Source organism: Phlebotomus papatasi, chromosome 1 (assembly GCF_024763615.1).
Source record: "Phlebotomus papatasi isolate M1 chromosome 1, Ppap_2.1, whole genome shotgun sequence".
In the NCBI taxonomy this organism is placed as follows: domain Eukaryota; kingdom Metazoa; phylum Arthropoda; class Insecta; order Diptera; family Psychodidae; genus Phlebotomus; species Phlebotomus papatasi.
The window spans coordinates 23,131,544-23,154,987 of record NC_077222.1 but is presented as its reverse complement, the minus strand read 5'-3'; the positions used below and the strand labels follow the sequence as shown (position 1 = coordinate 23,154,987).

The 23,444-nt window shown below is 32.3% G+C and overlaps 1 protein-coding gene across 7 annotated transcripts in view; it reads left to right on the top strand.

Annotated features, from left to right (window-relative positions):
* The window catches only part of LOC129798263 (protein dead ringer), a 229,587-nt gene that overhangs the window by 80,536 nt on the left and 125,607 nt on the right, over positions 1 to 23,444 (top strand). For 4 of the 7 annotated variants that reach the window (XM_055841309.1, XM_055841310.1, XM_055841311.1 and 1 more), the window contains one exon: positions 4,845 to 5,156. In XM_055841309.1, coding sequence (XP_055697284.1) covers positions 4,845 to 5,156 — 312 coding nt within the window. Of the gene's footprint in view, positions 1 to 1,380; positions 1,539 to 1,655; positions 1,828 to 4,844; positions 5,157 to 23,444 lie in introns of all 7 variants that reach the window. The other 3 variants (XM_055841306.1, XM_055841307.1, XM_055841304.1) reach the window with 1 other exon arrangement.

Sequence of the window (23,444 nt, the reverse complement as noted above, 5' to 3'; positions counted from 1 at the left end):
TTCAGGCTGATTTTCGCAACGGTCTGAGAAATTCATGAGGTATTACACTTAAAAGATGGAAAAACTTACACAGTAATTATGAAGAGATTTAATAATAAAGCAGAAATAGTAAGCGTTGTTGCTTTGTTTTTTTTCCTTACAATTAACGACAGACGCATTTTGACATTCGAACATTTCGAAAACTTGAGCCATCTCGTGGAGTTTTCAAGAAGTAAAAATTTCTTTTCTTGGCTTTTCAAATAGATCTTTGAATTTCTCAATTTCTATTTGTTTTTGGTATGAATGTATTTAATGCCTGAAATCTAATTTTATTACAGTAGACTCTCGCTCAATCGGCTCTTTTTCAATCGGGCGCAAATTTCGTTGACAATTTTCACGTTTGATTTTAAAGCAAATTTGTTCAAATTCGCAGTATTTCCCCTTGTTTTATCGTGATTCTTTATAATTAGGCACTTTTTGTGGAATCTATAATGATTTTGATGCCCAAATCCCTTGATAATTTGGATGACTTTTTGCTGCCGCATATGCCCGATTGAGAGAGTCTTACAATGTAATTGAGTTTAAATCTGTAAATGTCTCTCAGTATCCCTGCCTTCCCCTATGTAGATTATCCATCGCATTTATTAATGCAACATCTATCATATCTAAAGAGACATAGCAATGTGTTATTGGCAAAGAGGGGGAGAGACTGTGAGATTGAGAGAAAATTAAGTGGCGAAACTATAAGTTTTGTGGAGGTATTTTCTGCAATAAGCGCGGGACCTAAGATTTAAGATGATGGGAAAAAATATTGTAGCTCGAGGGTCAATCGAGACGAGTTATTATCTAGTAGCAAAAGTTTAAAATTGATCAAGAAATTATGGTGATTAAAGTGGAAATTGATTCACAATATAGTGGTGATAATGGTCACAAAAAGATTTATTGCATCTGATGGTGAAGAGACAGAGGATGGGGAGTCAAACACCCAGACAGCTCAATATGTTACAAGAAATTTCTAAATTAAGGCTTTAACAGGGCAAAAATACCCATAGACTTTTGCTGTTTTCCTCCACATTCTCCTCAACTCTCGTGACTGATTCATTGGGTTGGTTGATGTGAAAAAATGGTTATAATAAAGAATAAAATATTTATTTTGATATATTTAATAGAGGCCTCAGTCACGCAATATTTTATAATGAATATAATTTTGGCCAAAAATGTGGATGAATGCAAAAGACCAGTAGAAGAACTCTTTTATTTTTTTTTCTTTGCTCATTTGTTGTTGTATTTTGATCGTTTTGATGGATCCTTGGCAGCACCAGTCTTGAGGCCTGGAATGATGCCTTATTACATCGATACTCTCAATATTATTTTCCTTCTCAAAAATGATTTTTTCAACAGTCTCACACAGACGAACAGTCAGACGAACGAGAGGATGACATGAGAGATTGTGATTCCAGCGACGAAGGAGTGAATGTTAATGCTAATAGTACGCCAATGGTGTCGTCCGGAATGGAGTTTCCTAGGAGTCCGGAACATCAATCTGAATCACATTTGAAGTATGTGTTTGTCCAAATTCAATTTTTTTTGCTCTGTTTAGTCCATCTTTTGCAGCAGAAAAAATTCAATGTTGTTTTGTTCGGATTTTTTTTCTTGTTTCTGTCTCTCTGTGTTAGTGCTCCACACCATTTTGGCCAAAATCATCCACTTGGGGTCTTGGGCAGCCTTACTGCCCTCAATATGGGTGTTCCGGGTCTTCAGGGACTCCAGGGACTGCACGGGCTGCAGCATGGTGATGTTCTTGAGAAGTTGAAGATGCAAGTGCGCGATATGAAAGTTGGACTCATGGTATTTTCTTCCTCTTATTCTCTCTCTCTAATTTGGTTGACTTTATCTCTGCTTATTGCTTACTAATTGCCCATCTGCTAATGCTTCTTGCTCTTACAGGATTATTTTATTATTATTATTAATTTTTTTTAAATAATGAATTGCCGATATTAGCGACTTTTTACCTTAAACTATTTATATTGACTAAGAACCTGAGAGCTTAGAACGAGTAAATTGTTCTGCGATAAGCACTGAATAGGTTCAGATCATTGGAATGGGACAGCAGTTCAAATTATGTGCATTTCTCTTATTAATTCATTATTTTATGAAGGTTTTATTTTTTTAATTATTTTGTATATATTTTTAAATACCCTAAACGGTAATGAAATACAATAAATATAGTTTCTTTAAAATATAGGGATAATCACAGTCAAAATATCAAACAATCAATTTATTTTTATAGTTTTAATTTTTTTTTACATTTTTTTTTTTAAATCTTCATTTTTCGGTCAAAAAGCTCCTCGTTTAATTTTTTAATCCAATTACTATTACAGAACCTAAAGAGAATCAAAAACGTGATACAAGTCACAGTTTTGATATAGGGTAAAGTGGTATAGTTGGACAATGCGGTACAAGTTGGGCAGGGATTTTTTTCATAAATTTAGTACTTCATTTTTATATGTATATTTTTATTGTTTTAGTTTTTTAATTTGGTTCCTTGTGCATTAAAATAAATTTTGTACTGTATTTATCAAGAAAAAAGCCGTGTCCAACTTGTACCGGCGAATTGACCAACTTGTATCGACTTGTATAGGGTAATTCAAGTTATTTTTATATTATTTGAATTCAAATATATTTTTTTAAATAAATTATTTTGAAAATTATTTCTAAATAATACTTTTCCTCAAACGATCGAAATCATGAGGAATCGGCAAAGAAAACTGATGGAAGGATTCTTTCAAATTCACTTATAATAAAAATGTTTAAAGTTTCAAATGCATTCCCTTGCATTAATAAATTTTGGGACACCTTCTTAAGAGCTAAATACAGGGTTAATTAATTTATCTTTGGTCATTTACGCCGCTGCATTAGATTAGAATCATGTTGATGATGTAATCAGTAGGATTAGTCCTACTTTCTGGATTTATTTGGAATGAATTCAATCTATCCCAAATGTCACAATAATTTTTCCAGCATAAAAAGGACTTTAGAGTAGCATTTAGGGCTAAATATTAACATTTTACGTTCTTATTCGACCAATGTAAAGGTTTTATGTAAGTTTCAGGGATAAAAGGATAAAAGAAATGATAAAAATTTGAGACCTAGATTCTTCTTAAAATTTATCAGGGAAATGGATGTAATTACGACGATGAACTGTAAAAAAGACGTTCAGTAAGCATGGATATTTAAAAGGGGTAATTCAGATCCAAGGATACAGATCCACGGAGTAATTTATTACGGAGAACTCGAACCAATCTAGTTAGGGAACCAAGGTAACCCTTAGGAAACACATAGAGAACCCAGGGGATCAATACAGTTTTGTTTAAGCAACCTGGGGAACCCAAATATTCCTTAGGGAACCCGGGGGACCCATAGTTTTTTTTAGGGAACCTGGGGTACCTATACATTCTTTACGGAACCTGGAGGATCCATAGATTGTTTTTAGGGAACACAGGGAACCTATACATTTTTAAGACACTCGGGGGACTCATAGGGTTCTTTAAGGAACCCAGAGGAATTAATAAATTAGGAAAAATAAAAAAAAATAAGAAACCCATAGAATTTTTTAGGGAACCCGGGAGACTCACAGAGTTTTTTAACGAACCCAGGGAACCTTTCTTACATTCTTTATGGAACCTGGAGGATCCAGAGATTTTTTTAAGGGAACCCGGGGAACTCATTTTATTTTTAGGAGACTTGGGGGACCCATAGTTGTTTTTAATAAACCCGGAGAACCTATATGGTTTTTTTTTAGGGAACCTGTACATTTTTGGGAACTAGGGGGATTCATACAGTTCTTTTTTTCAGGAATCTCGGGGAATCCATACAATTTTTAGGGAACCCGGAGTACCCATAGTTTTTTTTCAGGGGACTCAGGGGACACATACTTTTTAGGGAATATGAGAAATCCATACATTTCTTTTAGAGAATCCTGGGATCCGTAAATCACTTTTAGGTAATCTGGAAAACCCATACATTTTTTAGGTGACCCAGAAGAACCCATATAGCTTTTAGGGTACCCGGGGAACCCATATATCTTTTAAGCACCCGGAGAACTCATACATTTTTTAAGGCACTTGCGGAATGTATACATTTTATAGAGACCCCGAGGGACCCATACATTTATCAGGTTACCCTTGGAACCTTTATAGTATTTCGGGAAGTCAGGAACTTGAGTCACTCTTCTTCCTGTTATGAGTTATCCCTTGAGCAGATTGAAATGAAATGTTAAAATCTTTTAGGGTTTCTAACTTTAAAAAAAAAATCCGTAAACGTTTAATACTCTCGCACAAGGCCTATACAAGGCAAACCAATAATATTAGATTTTGATTTTGGGACAATCTAATCTCGATCTAATGAGCGGTGTAGATGGTTTTATAAGTTATTTGTCAATTCGCTACGGATTAATATCATGACAATTTGTTTTTTAATAAAATTATTTTATGGAATTGTTTTTAAAATTTGCTTAATGTAGGGCGAAATTTTGGGACAGCTTAATTCAATTTGTCTGCCAACAAAGTCCTCGCCATTGAAATTCTTCATTCAGAAGTACAGGTTTATTTTAAACGAATCGAAGCCATATGAAGTTTTAAGATTTTCAATAATTTTATTTGATATTTCTATCATTTTATTTGAATTGCATAGGAGAATAAGTCTGAATATTATGTTTAAGCATGTGTTATACTATTTAAAAATTTTAACTTGATAATTTTTGTGGTTATTGATTAGTTAACCGCCTATACTTTAAATATCCCGTCTGAAATGTCTTTCATTCTTCCTAATTTTGGTTCTTTTGTCTCTGCAATCTTCCATTGCAGGATCAAGATTTTGCCTTGCATGCACCCTTTGGTGGTGCATCGTTGCAGGCCCCCTCAAATGTACCCTTTTCAATGCCTCCCCTCGGTGGAAATCACCGAAATAGCGGAGGTGCAGGAGAACCTCAGAATTTATCGTCTCAGCAACAGTCAAATTCATCAAATGGCTTTCCCTTTACGCCACCAAATGCTCCCAATAGCAGCAGCAAAGATGCCAATCCGGGATCAAATTCATCCACATCCAGCGAAACGTCCAATTCGTCACAGCATCAGAATGGCTGGAGCTTCGAGGAGCAATTCAAACAAGTTCGACAGGCAAGTAGAGAGAAACTTTTCTTTTTTTTATCTCTTTTATTATTTTATTTCTGGGGAAAATGAAACTTTGATGGCATTTTATGAAGAAGCGAAAAGATATTTTGAAGTTAGCAATTGAAATTGGGTACTTTAATATCATTGAATTAAATATTATTAAAGTATTGCCATGGTGAAAAAGAGAGAAGAGAGTTATAAGAGTTTGGTGCGCCTGGATTGTGTTTTGGAAAGCCATTATCGATTGCCAAAGGTGTTAATGAAAGTTTAATGAACTAAAAATGTATAGATTTCTCACTCTTTCTCCTGGTTATATGAAGCTCATCTCGAAGTGCCAAAGAGATTGAAGGAGGTGGCTCTTTTTTTTCTAGCTTCTTAGTTCCTTTTTAAGACATTTGAAGATCATTAATTCAATCAATATAGTATGTGTACACTCATTAAATTTTTCTGTATACATAAAATCCACTCTTCATCAATCTGCATAAATGGATGGAGGTGCGATTGAATATGTAAACGAAATTATGTTGTATTATTTCAAGAGAGGAGAAGAAAGAAAAGAAGAAGGGATAGACGAGAAAAAAAGCCATACACTTTAATTAATGATTTCCATACACTTTATTAAATATTATAAAATTCCTCTGGTCACAGAGAGGTGTTTGAGGATCACTCAAAGTGAATTTTCTCTCTATAAAAGAGTTAATATTGTATTTCATTGAAGAGATTTTTCTTTTTTTTTTGTCGTGATTGCCATGTGACTCATATTTTTTTTGGGGGGCTGGATGGCGTTCTATTTGCCAAGATGATTTTCGCAGAATTTCTTTTTTATTAATCAAACACAGTGAGAGTTTCTTGAGATTATTCTCTGTTGGATCAGGCATGACGACAAGAAAATTAACGGTGGAAATTTTTGATTAATCTCATTGACCACATGGTTGGTAAATCTTTGTTCACACCCACATCGTGTTTGTCCGCGTGTCCTGGTATATTTTTTCAGTGGATACAACATGCACAAACAAAAAAAAGAAACACATTAAATACGTAAATCTGCTTTTTCATCGCGACTTGGACATTTATTTATAAAGCCAACTAATAAGTCAATAATAAAAAGGGGATGGCGAATGGAAAAGATTTCGCGGATTACACGAAAGTTGGGTAATTTTTCTGAAAAGAATATATTTTAAATAATTATAATCGGTTAAGGACATCGCAATGAAGTCGTTTTCTTTAGGTTTTATTGGTTCTAAAATCAATGTGAGGTATCACAAAATATTGATTAAATTTTAAGAGTTTATATTATTAAAAAGGAACTCGTTGAGATTCATATATTTCTTAAAATGACTATAACTGATCCCTTATTGATAAGAAGAATTTAACGATCGAGATTATTAATGAACAGATCTTGTGATATTTAACTTCTTTGAACGTTTAAAAGATCAGCTTTTTAGATCAGGCAAATTGCATAAATTCGAAATTCACATCCCTTTCTTTCTTAAAAGTTTTGCATATGTCTATCCGACTCTTTCGTACTCCTCTTCTTCATTAGACCATCATCCATTTTAACATCACACCAAATTAAATTTAGTTCAGTCCAATTTTGATACCGAAAGAGTGGGATAAACTTATTCAAGTCAGTTCAGTAAGAAAGGGACACAAATGTTGATTTCACGAAATTTTACCGATCTATAAGATGTGCCAGAGACACTAGAATTTGGATTCTATTTACCCGAATTTGATGACAAAGACCGAAAATTAAAAATCTCACAGACACTACAGTTTATTGGGATAGTTCAACTTCATAAGACGATCAACGCTAAGGGCGATAAAATTGCAAAAAACAATTTCCATGACACATAACCTTACTTATCTTGAGTACCATTTAACCGATTTTGATTATTGCTTCGGCATAATTGCAGAGAACATTTTCGTGTCAGTATTTCGTTCTTTTGCATTATTTTTTGCTTAGATCACGTAATTTGTTCGATTTCATCGTTCTAGTGCCAAAAAGAATCCATTTATAACATTCTGTAAGCAAGAAAAAACCAATATGACCACATAATTTAAAATGAAGTTTGAAAGGAAAGCTTTACAAAATTTAACAATTCTCTAAAATGATCCAAGTTCGTCAGATGAACAATAGGAGCGCTCTAATGACATACACCGATTTTGATAACACATAACCTTAAATATTGCAGCTTCTGAGAAACCAATGAGATGAAGTTCTTTATCAAAAATTACAGAGGACGTTTAGGGAAGAATCACATTGACAATAAAATGCTCGCCGTTGCCGCACCGTATTTCATTAATTTACGCATTTTCATTGCAATTCTCACGCAAATTTTCCATTACCGTATTACCTTATCTCATATTCGGTGGCACTAGGCGAAAATAATACAAGAAAATTGAAGAAATAAAACGAAAATGCGATAAACGGTAAGCAAAAAAAAACTGTAAGAAAATTTAATCGTACAGTTTTTCTTGCTCACCGTTTTTCGCATTTTCGTTTTATTTCTTCAAATTTCTTATATTATTTTCACTTAGTGTTACCGAGTATGAGATAAGGTAATACGGTAATCGAGAATTCGCGTAAGAATTGCAATGAAAATGCGTAAATTAATGAAATACGGTGAGCATTTTACTGTTAATGTGATTCTACCCTTAGACTTATACTTTACCCATATTACCTCATCCAAACCCAAGCAGATATTTTGAAAATTTCTTGCATTATACGTACGGCATCTACACATTCAGAACGGTTTTAATCTAAGTTAGATTTTCAAATCATTGCCATGAAAAACCGATTTTTCTAGCAAAATTTTGAAGAAAAAGGAAGGGGAAGTGTCCCATATTTTGCGAAATGCTCGAACTCGTGACTTAGAAGCTGCACTTCAAAAGTGCTTTCGCATTATTTACCGTTTATCGGTTCCCGATCGATTTGATTCGATTTAGAAATTATTTAACAGATCTCTCGAAATGGTTCAGGAGTAATGCAATTGAATTTGGAATAAAAATTACTTATTGGTTTTTAACTGGTTCATTACCGATTTATAACCGATAGGAGCCGGTTCGTACTTATCAGATACTCAAAAACCTTTCTAAGCTACGCTTTCTAGATCTCTTTAACCTTTGGTATTGAAAAAACCGTTAGTAGGAATAATTTATCGGTATTTACGTTTATGGGCGAAATGTCCGCCTGGATAATTACTAAAATTCATCCACAACTGAAAAAATCGCACGACGTCTTTTCGAGCAATTTTTTTTCGATGAAGGGAGAAATGAGGGACATGTTAATGGTCCCAAGGGCGATTTATGGGGGGGGGGGTCCCTCGAATATTTCAAGTCTTTATTTCTAATCGTTTTACTTCTATGCGTGGGAACGGTCGGGTGGACAGACGCACAGAGAGATGGTCAGACTGACAAAAAACGTGACGTCAAAAAACTCGAAACTTCAGATTTCCAAAATTCTACCAAAATATGGCCCTTTGAGGGTAATGATAAAGGAGTCAAAATATATTCATAACTCAAAATCAAAGAATCTATATACTGCTCTCTCTCAGGAGTTCGAGCAGTAAAATGTCTTCAAATAGGGCTTAGCGACAAACTTCAATATTTCCTTTTTGAAAGGAGATTTTTTTTTATCAAAAGAACCGATTTGATGAAATTTTTTTCAGTGAACAGATTGCATTCTTCGAAGCAAAATTTTGAAGTAAATTTCTATAAATTGGATAGAAATTTTCATAAGACAAATTTTCTTCAAGGATTAAATTTGCTGTCAATATGCAATATTGTGGCTACGTTCTTCAAAATCGGTTTTTGAATTTTAATTTTGATGAAAATTTTTTAAACAAATTAGAGGGCTTTATTTTCATCGACTTCTACTCTAAATCGAATTTGCTAGCATTCTCTCATTAAGTTCGCTAAAGAAATTATTTATCGCTCTGGCACACCTACTCTCACTATCTATCCTAGTCTTTTGCATCCTTCTTCTTTTTAACGTCATACCAAATTAAATTTAGTTCTGTCCAATTTTGAACCGAAGAAGTAGAGTAGACTTATGCAAATCTTTTGAGGAAGAAACGGACGTGAATCTTGATTTCATGAAATTATACCTAGCCAAAAGGTGTGTTGAATGCATTAAGATTATCTTTAAATAAAGTGAAATTATTTCACGTAATTTAATTTCTATTTAAAAGCTTATAAGTAGTTTTTTTTTAACTGGCCAAAAAGTAGGGACAAGTGTGGCCAAGAAGTGGTAAATTTCGCACTTGATCATCTCTTTCCAAACTTTGAGCTATAATTTACGAAAATCATTTAATTCGTCGTTAGTTGATGTAAATCGTCGGTTTAGTCAACAAGTGTCGTATAGACCTTTTCGGGAAAATTTGGTTTAACCTCTATGTTTTGTTTCTTCAAAATTCAGCACAGAAAACTTTACTAATGAGTTAAAATATCTGAACTACTAGTAAGGATCTAAGATAGGATTGATATCTCAAAATTAAGAGATTATATTGTTTCTTTTTTTTTTTGAGAGTTCGAGCAATAAAATTGTCCATTTCATTAATGGTATATAATTATATAATTTTTTGATGATGAATCTGTGCATTTGGTAGAAGAAATATTGGCTGAGTCAGATCTCACACGCAGAGGTGATCGGTTTGAAACAACAAATTCCTCCCGAAGATTATGTTTTTTTCTTCAGTTCTTATAAAAGATTTTATAAATAAAACTCCCCTGATGTGAAATTTTATATCAAATTTCCATGGGATGTCTTCTCTGTGGCAACGGCTGACATTTTTCATCGAGGGTTTTTCTTTCTACATCGCTCTGTTTTTTTCTCTATGTCTTACTCTTGACTTTGCCTCTGACAATATTTCCCATACCACAAGTCTCGTGCTCTTTTTGATTTAGTTTTCTCACTCTCTGTGATCCATATTGTTAATATAAATGTACTCTCCATCACGAAGATCCAATGGTGGATGAACATACGAATTAACATAACTAAAAATAGACCATAAAAGATTTTTTTTTGTCGGATTTTCGATGATGATGAAGATATGCCCCGTAAAAGAAGTTGATATTTATTTTTAGTTTTCCATCAAATTGAATTTTGTGTTGTTTTGGGGGAGGCGCGGCGGTGAGAGTGAGAGTGGAAAAATATTCACAATTATAATGTGAAAAGGCATATTGGAAAGGGGACAAATGGTGAGGGTGTTGCAGAGAGAAAGAAATTGGTTTCAATTAGATTCTATTCGAAATTCATGGATGAAATCTTCTTGCCAAGTGGTAAAAATTTTTCTTTCAAACCATTTTGAGATTTCTTGGGCAGCTGCTACCCATCCATAAGCTTTTAATACATCATTCAATGGGGCATATTAGATGATGCATTAAATGACATAAAAATGTGATATTTCTCTACAAAGGATAGCATTTCAAGTTTTACGAATTTCTGTAATAGGATTTGAGGGGATCGTTATGGGTCAAAATGTGTTCGGAACTTAACTGATATGAAAATAATGATAAGATAAGATAAGATAAGAATTGCCAAGAATTTATAATTGAGATTGTAAAGAAGCTCAGCAAAAAATAAGAGCGCTGGAAAATGTTTTGAATTAGAAATTGAGAGCAGTTGACAGCGCCACATTCGGGAGAAAACAGCGCCCTCACGTGGAGGAAAACGTTGTCACTGTCAAAGACTTTGTGCAATATCCTTGCTTTTATTTCGCAGTGAAATTATGTTTGCGTGAAAAACAAATCATTTGCTTAATCTTTTTATTTATTAAATTTTTATAGATAAAAATTGTAAGAAAATATTGGAAAAGGTTAAAAATATTTAAGATTGAGTGCATATACTTCTCATTTATCTTCCGAAAAAGATTTTTGAATACTGATATAAAGATAAATAAATGTCACACAAATCGGAAAACGTTCTAATTTTTATGCTTAAAATTAAAAGAAATCAAGAGTAAAAGAAAGGTTTTCTATGCTCCAAAAATTAGGTTTTTAAGAGTCTGTACTTCATGGAAAACAAACTGGAGTCCTGGTCAAAATCCCGAAAGCGAACATCCCGAATAAGCAAAATCCCAAATGGGTTAAAATTCCGAAAAGACAAAATTCTGAAAGTCAGAATCCCACGCAGATTGAAATTCTTAGTGAATCAACAGCCTGAAACTTCAAAATCCTGTAAGCTAAAACCCCGAATGCCAAAATCCTTAAAAGCCAAGATCCCAAAAATTCAAAATTCCGAATGGGTCCAAATTTCGAATGGGTCAAAATCCTGAAAGGAACGAAATTATACTCAGGATGATATGTGGATAATTTTCCAAAGCACAGAAAATTTTCCTTTGCCTCCAGAAAGCTCGGGTGGTTTTGTGAGAGTAGCTATAACATTTTTAAGAATTCGGGATTTTGGCTATTCAGAATTTTGGTCTTTCTGGATTTCTCGGGATTTTGGGCTTTTCGAGATTCTTCTGACCTATTCAAAATTTCGAGCCAATTGGGATTTTTGTTTTTCGGAAATTCAGTTCATTCGGGATTTCGACCTATTTGGGATTTTGGTTTTTCTTGATTTTGATCTTTCGGGATTTTGGGCTTTATAGGATTTTGGCTTTTAGGAAATTTTGTATTCCGGGATTTTGGTTCTTCGTTATTTTGGCTTTTTGGGATTTTGACCAATTCGAGATTTCGATCCTTTTTGGATTTTGGTTTTTATTGATTTTGATCCTTCGGAATTTTGGTTTTTCAGGATATTGGCTTTTAGGAAATTTTGTATTCCGGGATTTTGGTTCTTCGCTATTTTGGCTTTTTGAGATTTTGACCAATTCGAGATTTTGATCCATTCGGGATTTTGGTTTTTCTTGATTTTTATCTTTCGGGATTTTGGATTTTCAGGATTTTGGCTTTTAGGAAATTGTGTATTCCGGGATTTTGGTTCTTCGGTATTTTGTCTTTTTGGGATTTTGACCAATTCGTGATTTCCATCCATTCCGGATTTTGGTTTTTATTGATTTTGATCTTCCGGGATTTTGGTATTTCAGGATTTTGGCTTTTAGGAAATCTTGTATTCCGGGATTTTGGTTTTTCGCTATTTTAGCTTTTTGAGATTTTGACCAATTCGAGATTTCGATCCATTCGGGATTTTGGTTTTTATTGATTTTGATCTTTCGGGATTTTGGTTTTTCAGGATTTTGGCTTTTAGAAAATTTGGTGTTCCGGGATTTTGATTCTTCGGTATTTTGTCTTTTTGGGATTTTGACCAATTCGTGATTTCCATCCATTCGGGATTTTGGTTTTTCTTGATTTTGATCTTTCGGGATTTTGGTTTTTCAGGATTTTGGCTTTTAGGAAATCTTGTATTCCGGGATTTTGGTTCTTCGCTATTTTAGCTTTTTGAGATTTTGACCAATTCGAGATTTTGATCCATTCAGCATTTTGGTTTTTATTGATTTTGATCTTTCGGGATTTTGGTTTTTCAGGATTTTGGCTTTTAGGAAATTTTGTATTCTGGGATTTTGGTCCTTCGGTATTTTAGTTTTTATTGATTTTGATCTTTCGGGATTTTGGTTTTTCAGAATTTTGGCTTTTAGGAAATTTTGTATTCCGGAATTGTTTTTTGCCGGTATTTTGGCCTATTTGGGATTTTCGTTTTTGACAACTTAAGTTTTCGAGATTTTGGTATTTCCGGATTTTGTTTTTTTTCGGAATTTCAGATTTTGACACATTCGGGATTTTAGTTTTTGAGGTTCGTCTTTCGGAATTCTGTTTTTTGGGGATTTGGCTTTTTGGGATTTTGACCCATTCGGGATTCGCTTTTTCTTGATTTGGTCCTGTAAGATCCTTTCTTTCCGGAAAAATGTTCTCACGAGCAAAATACCTTAAGAGTAAGGACAAAAAATATGTCTCAAACCTTAAAGTTCTGATTCCTAAATTTCAAGCATTTTATGGTTAAAAAGCCGATAAATACAGAACATACCTACATGTTGCAAAAATTCCCATCCAGACTTTCCAAATTTCCGAAAAATACCAAAGGCTTTGTTTGGCAAAGCGCTCCCCAATAGACCTCCGCATTCTTATAAATATGTAAATTTTTGTTTCTGAATTCTGGAGAAAAGAACGAGTGTTTATCTTATTTTTATTGTGCTTAACCTTGAAAATGCGACAAGAAAAATGTGGATAAAATGTCCAATTTTTTCTCCTTCTCTTTTTCTGGTTTATTTTCGTTTTGTGTCACAAAGTATTGCAGTGATGTCGGTAGAAAACATGTTGAAGGAAAAAAAAAATGAAATTGAGGAAAACTGTTTGTTTGTTGTCTCTCCAAAAGTCTGTGTGGCTTTTCATTTTGTCTCGTGTCTTACATGAATTTCTGGGGTGGAGGAGGAAGGAAGAATCTCCAAGAGAGAGAGAGTAAGATTGAAGAATGCGGGAAGAAAGTGCATGAGCAAAAGTAAAAGTGAGGAAAATTCGAAAGAAAATTCATGAGGATGTTTTGATTGTTCACCGTGTCGGTTCCTAAATGAATTAAATATTTTCTTTCATCGTTCTGTGGAGGGTAGAAATTTTCAGTCACGAGAATCCCCCATTTGACAATTGCACATAGTAAATCGTGTTAATAAATTGTGTTAAAAGAAAGAGGATCTCTAAAAATAGTAGGAAGTGATCTTATTGAGAGAAAATCCTCCCCCTTGGCAATTGAGATCAGCAACGATCCCATCATCTTCTTCAATTCCAGAGAGGAAAAAAAATTAATATTACATGTCGCCCTGTTTCATGACTTTTAATGCCATTTCTATTTTTAGGACTTTTTCTCCTTTTGCCCGAAAAATTCAATTTCATTTCATCATTTCGAACCATTTTCGATGGCTCTGTGAGAGATGTTTGAATGCGACTCGAGGGTGATAGATTTTCAACATAATTTAATATGAAACATATGCTCAGATGGTATCAAAATAATTTTTTTCCTTCTCTCTTCTCCTTTTTGCTTGCCGAACTTTTCTGTCAAATAATTCTCAAATTTCAATTGGAAATATTTTCAATACGTGACCTCAAGGGGAGGTTGTTAATATTTTGTCGGTTTAGGCAGTATCTGACTCTATTGAAAAATAAGGATATTTATGATAAATATGTCGCAATATTATGTTGAAGTAAGGGAACCAGTTTAAGTGTTTGATTTTTGATTAACTTTGAAAAATATTTTACGAAGTTAAATATCCGAAAAACAAATAAGATACTCTGAAGAAAAAAGAGTTTAATTGTTTTTTTTCAAATTGTATTTAATTTATGTTTTTATATTAATTCAAATTTCCTTTTAAGATTGTAATAAAATTAAATATTTTGATCATCCTTTGCCTAAAATTATTTTACGTTTTCAATTAATGATTCACGCTCATTAATCATTTAATTTACTAATATTGTTCATAACGTAATAACTAATGTAACGAATATTTTTGTTCTTTTATAAATATTTGTTCGGAAATATTCCTATACAAATACACAGAAAAAATATTTTGCAAAATTGTTCGTAACTTTTTGTGAATTTTCACTGGGAACTAGCGAAAAGCTCGCAAATCGTCTAACTCAGAAACAAGTTCGTAAAGGGTTGTACTTCTTCCTAAAATTGTTTGTAACTTAATCACTTGATTAGCATTTTTTGTTCTTTTACAAACATTTGTTCGTAAACGTTTGTAAACTCAAAGAAAATTTTTTGTAAAATTTTGTCAATTGTTCGTAAAGTTTTGCTAGACAAACGAAATTGTGCAAACAAATATTTGTTAAAGAAGAAGAAGTTCTCGTCAAGTGATAATGTTACGAAAAATGGTTGCGTGAAAGTATAAACTTTTACGAACTTTTTAATGAGTTATACGACTTACGAGCTTTTTTGGACTTCCCAGTGGGAATTCAAAAACTTTTCGCTATTTGTTATCAAAGTTTTGCCAGTCAAATAAAACTGTACGAATAAATGGCAAAATATTACAAAAAACTTGGTATTTGCATACAAACATTTACGAACAAATCTTTTTTAAAAGGGTGACAATGTTCGTTAAGTGATTATGTTATGAAAAATGTCTGCAAAAAATTTACAAATTTTTGCGAACTTTTTAATAGGTCAAATGTTGCATAAGCATTTCGAAAATCCGATCTGGAATTCAAAAGCACTTACAAAAAAAAAAAAAAAACAAAATATATTTTTGTTTATTATAAATAAATTAATCGTGAATGAAAATATTAGGTAATGTTTAATATCAAAATTTAGACGTTTTTTTATATTTAAATTTGTTTAATAATCGTTTTATACTTTTTACTAAATAATTTTAATTTAAAAAGTAACAAAATTCAGTAGAAAAAATGGAAAAAATAATGAAAAGTTTTAGTACATGAATGTACTAAATGTTTTAGTCACCTTTCGCGAGAGGCCTTCAAAATTTACAGTGGAAGGTACCTTCGCACGTTTTTTCACAGATTCGTATGAGAATTTTTTGCACATGTATCTGTTACTCAATATAATGTCAATTCTAGACGTTTCTTCTGTACAGGATTCTGTCCCTTCTTGTAAAGAGGGATAAATATACTAGATTTCCGTTTTAATACCTTTTTGTCTTGTTCATTGTAAGCTGAGTTTGAAATCAATTTATGAATTAGCTTCAAGCAGCTTCATGTAAAATAACAATTTGCCAAGGGTGGGTTTTAGTACATGTGTGTACCAAACGTTTTAGTACATGCATTTGCTAAATGTTTAGTCTATCTTCGGCGAGTGGCCTTCAAAATGGAAGACACCTTCTCAAATGCTTTTTCATTTGAGAATTTTTCTGCATTCGTAACCGTTACTTGATGTCGGTTCTAGTGTGAAAACTCTATCCCTGGCAAAGAGGGATGAATATACTAAATTTCTGACTAAATACCTTTTCCCTCTGTTTTCTGTAAGCTAAGTTTGAGATCAATTTATGAATTAGCTTCAAACAGCTCCATGTAAAAGAACAATTAGCTAAGGGTGGGTTTTAGTACATGCTTGTACTAAACGTTTTAGCACATGCATTTGCTAAATGTTTAGTCTATCTTCGGCGAGTGGGATTCAAAATAGAAGACACCTTCTCAACTACGGTTTTATTTTAGAATTTTTCTGCACTCGTAACCGTTACTCGATGTCGGTTCTAGTGTTGAAACTCTATCCCTTGCAAAGGGGGATGAAAATGTTAAATTTCTGTCTAAATACCTTTTCGCTCCTTGAAGTATAAGCTGAAGTTGAGATTAATTTATGCGTTAGCTTCAAACAGCTCCATGTAAAAGAACAATTGGCCAAGGGTGGGATTTAGTACATGTGTGTACTAAACGTTTTAGTACATGCATTTGCTAAATGTTTAGTCTATCTTCGGCAAGTTGGCTTCAAAATAGAAGACACTTTCTCAAATGCGGTTTCATTTGAGAATTTTTCTGCACTCGTAACCGTTACTTGATGTCGGTTCTAGTGTGAAAACTATCCTTTGCAAAGAGGGATGAATATACTAAATTTCTGTCTAAATAGCTTTTCGCTCTTTGAAGTATAAGCTGACTTTGAGATCAATTTTTGAGTTAGCTTCAAACAGCTCCATAGAACAATTGGCTAAGGGTGGGTGGGTTTTAGTACAAGCTTGTACTAAATGTTTTAGTAGATGCATTTGCTAAAAATTTTAGTTTATCTTCGGCGAGTGGCATTGAAGGTGGAATGTACATTCTCACATTCAGATATGCTTTTATCCATCTGAAGATGGATATATTATACTAAATTTCTCTCTAAATACCTTTACGGCGTTATCACACTTGCACATTAAAATTTCAATGTGATTCACATTAATTGTCGCTTGTGAGTGCCCAAATATGTTATTTGTGTCTTTGAGTCACTTAATATTTGGGGTTTTTCTATTTATCGATAAACAAGTAGACTTGGCCTGCAAAAATAAGTTTAAATTTACCTAAAGCATAAATATTTTTCACATTAAAAAATTAATGAGAAAATCGCATTAATTTTTCGCATTAATGCTATAAATCAATTTATATCAAATTTTGCGGGTCAAGTCTACCTTTTTATCAACAAATAGATCAAATTTTGGATATAAAATGATTCAAACACACAAATTACACATTTGGACTCTCACCAGCGACAATTAATGTGAATCATATTAAAATTTTAATGTACAAGTGTGATAACACAGTTACGCTCTGTTCTCTGTAAGTAGAGTTTGAGAGCAATTTCACATTCTTGTAATAAATGTTTTAGTACATCCTTGTACTAAACATTTCAGTACATTTTTGTACTGAATATTTTAGTACAATTCCTGTACTAAACATTTTAGTACTTGAATATCTTAAAAGTATAATTTTAACGTGCCAAAATAAGAAATTTGCCTAACTAATAATGTGTCCATTGTATCTTTTATTGAACCATCAATTTAGTCCAAGTGACTTTCTATCCAGGTAATGAATAAAATTTTCAAATAATGCCGACATAAAATTGTGTCTCAAGAGTACAGAGAGCAATATTGTTTGGTGGTGAAAAAAGAAGATGAAAATGGGAATGAGATATCTTTTTGATGCCGTGAGACATTTCTATGAAGATCACGTAGAATTTCGATTATTTTGTCAACGCCAAGAATGGTGGATATTATTCATCATAATTTTTCTCATTGTTACCATCCCCATTTTGTAAAGGTGTGTATGCGACAAAATATATTAAGTCTATTTAATGTTCATATTAGTGAAATAATATATAAGAAAAAAAAAGTTTTATGTGACTCTCTCGACATAGATGATGGCGTGTAAAGAATGTAAGAGAGAAACAATTAATGACGATACCAGTCATCATTTCAATACAATATTAATTTCATGAATAATAAAAGATGAAATTCATTAAATATTCGTCGTGTTCTACTGAAAAGGTGTGAAAACCATCCATCCTTCCTTGTCCACGGTGTGAAAATGAAATACATGGCTCATATTATATTATGTAGATATTGCAAGGGGAGGGAAAGAAAAATGGTTAAAAAGACACACATCTTCTTTTTCAACACTCTTAAACACTCGTCACGGTTATTGTATGGCCAATGGGACATTCAAACAGCAGTTTAACAATAATTTTTTCTTCCATCGTATACACTGAATGAAGCATCAATTTGTACTTTTCATTTAATGCCATCATGAATGGAGGGTATTATCGTGCAAAGTGTGGGCACATATATTCCGAATAACGCTGATACATTCATAACAATTAAGATGTCATTTGTGTAATTTATAAAGTTATATACGGTGGGCAAAAGAAATATTCTCACTCTCTCACACCGTTTACATTTATTTAACCAAGAATATGTGACTCTCCAGAATGACAATCTGCCATTCCGTAAAGCACTCAGGGAAAACCTTAAGATAGCCAGAAAAAAAAACACAGAAATATATGAAAAATTCCCGTAGAAGTGAGAAGAAAGATATAAGAGATGAATTAACAACCAATTTATTTGTGTTGTTTGTTTGGAATTTGTATAAAAATTTGTAAAGACTTCCTCATACACCCCAACACAGAACTTCTTCAAAGAATATTTTATTGTCAGCGAATGAAAAATGCGTGTTTTTTCTCCAATGGAATTATTTTTAAAGTGTAAATTAATTGAAATGTTAAGCCAGAGAAAGAGAGAGATAGAGAGTGAGGGGGAGGAGGATATATAAAAATGTTGTTGATCCATTCGTGTTGAAAATTTTCTCAGAATGATTTTTTGATATAAGAGATAAATTATTATTTCATTTTCAAGGGAGAGTGTGAGGAGATAGATTCTTCTGCCATGTTCAAATATATTTTATTTTGGATGAGGTTAGAAAGAGGATATCTATTTTTGCTGATACTCTTCTTTCTCATCATGATCTTTTGGGGGTTTTTCATGTTGCTATAGACATTATGCCATTTGGGAGGCGAGGAGGGAAATTTTCACTTCTCAAAGATGAGACATTTAGGTTTTTAATGTATAGATTGTGCGTACAGAGGCATTGGAAGTAGTACTGAAATTTTGGTAATTTTCCAAGAACTTTTCAAGGTGGCAAAAGGATCATTTAAGAGTTTTAAACAGCCAATAAATCATAATTATTGGATCGTAATAGGATATTTCTAATTTTATGACTCTTAAAATATACCTTTTCCGTAGGTTGGTATTAAGTGAGAATTTTTCAAAGTTAAAATTGAGGTTATGTGAGGTAATTTTAGCTTTTGTAGACGATTAAATATCTCTTTCTTAAGGAAATCCTGCAAAATTGCCTAAATCCTATTTATAACCATTTTTATGTCCAATTTTGAGCTGAAGGACCATTTAACATAACCTCAATTCGATTTGATATTTCAGGGATAGAATGATAACTTTTCGACACTATCGAATAGATAGTATCGATAAATCTTTATCTGTTAGATTAAGTGAATGTCGACTTATTACGGATTGTTGGGCCATTCATTACGACATTCTTAAAAGAATGAGACTGTTGATAAACATCTATATTAGTTACAGAAAGTGCACACTGGTAAAAATAAAAGGATGAAATTGATCCTTTTGCAAAGGATGGATCAAATTCACATGTCCTATTATGAGAAATATGAATTCATATTTCGAAATTTGATCCAACCTTTGCAAAAGGATCAAATTTGGATCAATTTGATTCTTTTATTTTTACCAGTGCAGCTATCGTTTAAAGTTTTCAGAATCGACAGTCGATAATATCGAAAATGAGTTATCATGTCACCCCCGATTTTTTTTGGTGATCAAGATTTTTTGTAATAATTGTCAAAATTGAATTCTCAAAATATTTTAAGAGAAAATTAATTTAGGTAATCCAGTTAATCTGCCTTTAAGAAGACTTCTTTGAAGGTTTTTCTTCTAAATTCGAGGTTATGTTAATTCTAACCTGAAAAAGTGGGTTTCGCTTTTAGGTTAGATAGGATTTATTGTCATCAATGCTCTCCGGGAGTTTAATACATCATAATACAATTTAAATGCGAATATTTAATTTAGAGATTTGTTGCATGGGTTGCACGTGTCGAAGTTTCATAAGATTTTTTACTGTTCCAGTTTCTGTTATGATTCATTTTTTTTTATTTGTTTGACCAATTTGGATACGAAATACTTTGGGCACTTTATTAGGGCAAGATCCCCTAATTTCTACAACGGAACAAATGAACCCTTGTAGGATTTTTTAAAGGGCCTGAAAGTATTCTAAATTGTCGAAATTCATATCGATCAAATTTTATTTTGAATTACTAAAATCAGTTATTTGAACCTGAATTGTCAAAAATACACCGATTTCCATTCAGCTGAAAACATGTATTTTTCAGCTACAGTCGAGTTCCTCAAATTTGAACTCCTCAAACTTGAACAACGGTTGCGTTCAAAATGTAAAATTTGAGGTTATGTGAAGAAAGTTTTGCGTGGAGTCTAAATTAGAACCATTTTTCTCTGGTGTTTCTTCAATAATTTTGTATTATATTAACTTCGACAACGAATTTCATTTGTTTCATAATAAATGAAATTAATATATTCTCTAAAGTTATTCATTTTAAATTAGGGAAAGTGCATTTCACGTGAATTCCGTTACGTTTTTGAAAATATTGTTCAAATTTGAGGAGTGAGAAATGTCATCTATACCACCCAAATGTTCAAATTTGAGGAACTCTACTGTAAATTCTGCTAAACGTCAAACAAAACTCACGAGACAGTGCCATTTCCATTAGGTTACCATTTTTTGTAGGAGAATTGCTGACTACTCAGCATATTTTTTCAATCGATTTAGCGAAAATATGCTGAAAACGCTGATTTTTTCAGCTAATTGTGCTCACACGGACGTTAATTTCTTTGGGGTTAGGTACAACATAACCTCAAACTTCAACGTAATTTTTTCGTCTAATTCCTCTAAAAAAAAACAAGAGACTATCAAAATATAAAAATTTGAATTAATAAGTAAAATTGTTATTAAAATGAATTTCTAAAGAAAAATTGAACGATTTGCCTACCTCTAAATTTTTTGAGGTTATGTAACTTCTAAAAAGATCGTTATTATGAAATATAAGCTCTTACTTGTTACGTTTTTAGTTATTTATAACTACAGTACGACTTCAAAGAGTCAAAGTATTTGATTCTTTATCAGTAATATTCTAAATCTAACTTATTAATTGCTGTAGGTAATATTTGACTCGGTAAAAATTCTGTCAGGTTCTTAGTTAACAAAAGTAGTTTTAAAGTTTGACATTAAACCTGGTATTTTACATATTTTTTCACAGTGTTTATACTTTTTATGGGTTGACTCTATCGAAATAGTACTGTATCAATAAAAGCTAGTGTAATTTTTGGTTTGAATAATTGATTTTATCTTTAGAAAAGGTTAAGATGAAAAATTGAGGTAATAAGAAAATGACAATCAATTGTAAAATATACTCAGAATTACATAAAAATGTATGCCTGTTCGTTAGAAAGCTAAACAAATTATACTTGATTTATTTTATCATTCATTTTTAGATTGGTTTTTCACGTTTTTCAGGTAGTTTATATTTAAGGTTATGTGCAACTTAACCTTGAAAAAGAAGATCGCGTCATAGCAGGAACTTTTCAAGCTCGCTTTAGCTTAGACTTTTACTCTCGTAATCAAAAATCCATATTCTGCTTACATCAGAATTTAATAAAAATTCACGAAACTTTTTATTTGACAAGTTTTTTTTTAGGTTAGAACTCGTTAGAATTAAAATGTAAAGAAAAAGAGCAATCGAAAACTAAATATCCTTCAATATTTCTTTGCATCGTTCGGCAGAAATTACGGAAAATTATGGACTTTATTTCGTTTTTGTTTAATAGGTTAATCTGCAATATTTTAGGTTATGTTAAATGTTTAATGTAAGGTTATGTTCTGGACACACTTATTGTTTAAAGCGAGATATGGCTTAGGTAATTGTAATAAAAATAATGATTGGACTGTATTTCTATGAGTTTTCCACTAAGCCATCTATCGGCTTGAGTCGTATATCTGTTTAGGGCTTAATGTATATTATAACCTCAAACTGTACGACTTAAATCAAATTTTCAATAAAGTTTTAACCTAACAGTGAATTTAAAGTTAAAGAAATGAAAAGAGACATTTTCTAAGCATAAGATATCAACCATATAGTACTAGATGGTACAATCTCTCACTCTCTTTTCTCTATATAGCCCATACATATGAATCCTAGACGACAAAGATTAATTGAAGGAATCTTTTGAAAAGTAATTAACGTTGCGTCACTCAAAGTTTTGGTTTAAATAACAAAAAAAAAAGGTGAAAAAGAGCATAAGGGAAAAGGAGTAAGAGTGAGATGGAATATGAGTATGATGTATTTTAGATATCGCGCTTATAACTTTTGAACAATTATAGCAAAACACTTTATGAGATGGATATATTTGGATGTCGACGATAAAATTAATTTAATTTTGCTCACATGGCATTTGAGATGGTGGTTTGGGCTGTAAAAGTTTCATTTTTCATCAAAGAGTATTTTGTACATTAGGAAAAAGGTGAAACAACTGGCTCAAAAAGTTTTACATTTTTTTGTGCAATTTAACTTTACGTCCAGTAAAACATTAAATTGTCCAATTGGATATTTAATCATTATTTATCGTTATGATTATTTATTAATAATAATTATTGGATTGTTAGTTTGTTGTTTAGTTATTGCATTTCGTGCTTAATCTCCATCAATGGTGATGGGGGCTAGTGGATGGCAGAAATCCCTTTTCTTTAGTGCTGCTAATAACATATCGACTGATCGTATTTCAAATTTGTGAATCGTAAAAATCATGCCTCATTTTAAAATCCAGCAAAGAGTGGTGCATTTAAAATGAGCGAACGGCAACGCCTAAAGAACAACAAGTACAATGGGGTAGATTTTCATGCTGTTGTGTATATCTATATAGTGAGGGAGACATAAAGGAAAGAGGATGGAAAAGTGAAAGAATTATATTGGATTGATTTATATGGATTTAGACTTTTCTTTTATTTAAGTGGAATGGCCAAAAAAGCGGGAAGAATTAAGGAATTATTAAAATGTTGCTAATATGTGAGTATCGCAGATGTTTCAGTCCAATATCTCTTTCCTTGCTTTAATGTTTTTTATCTTTTTTCATATGGTTTTGCCTTTAAATGAAAACATCAAATAGATTTGTTGAATATTTCCGACTCAACTCAATATTTATTTCTTTCAATTCACCTCCAATATTACCAACAATTTACATGGCGGCTAATTTAATTAGTAGAAAAGTTCTAGATTCCAATATCATTTTG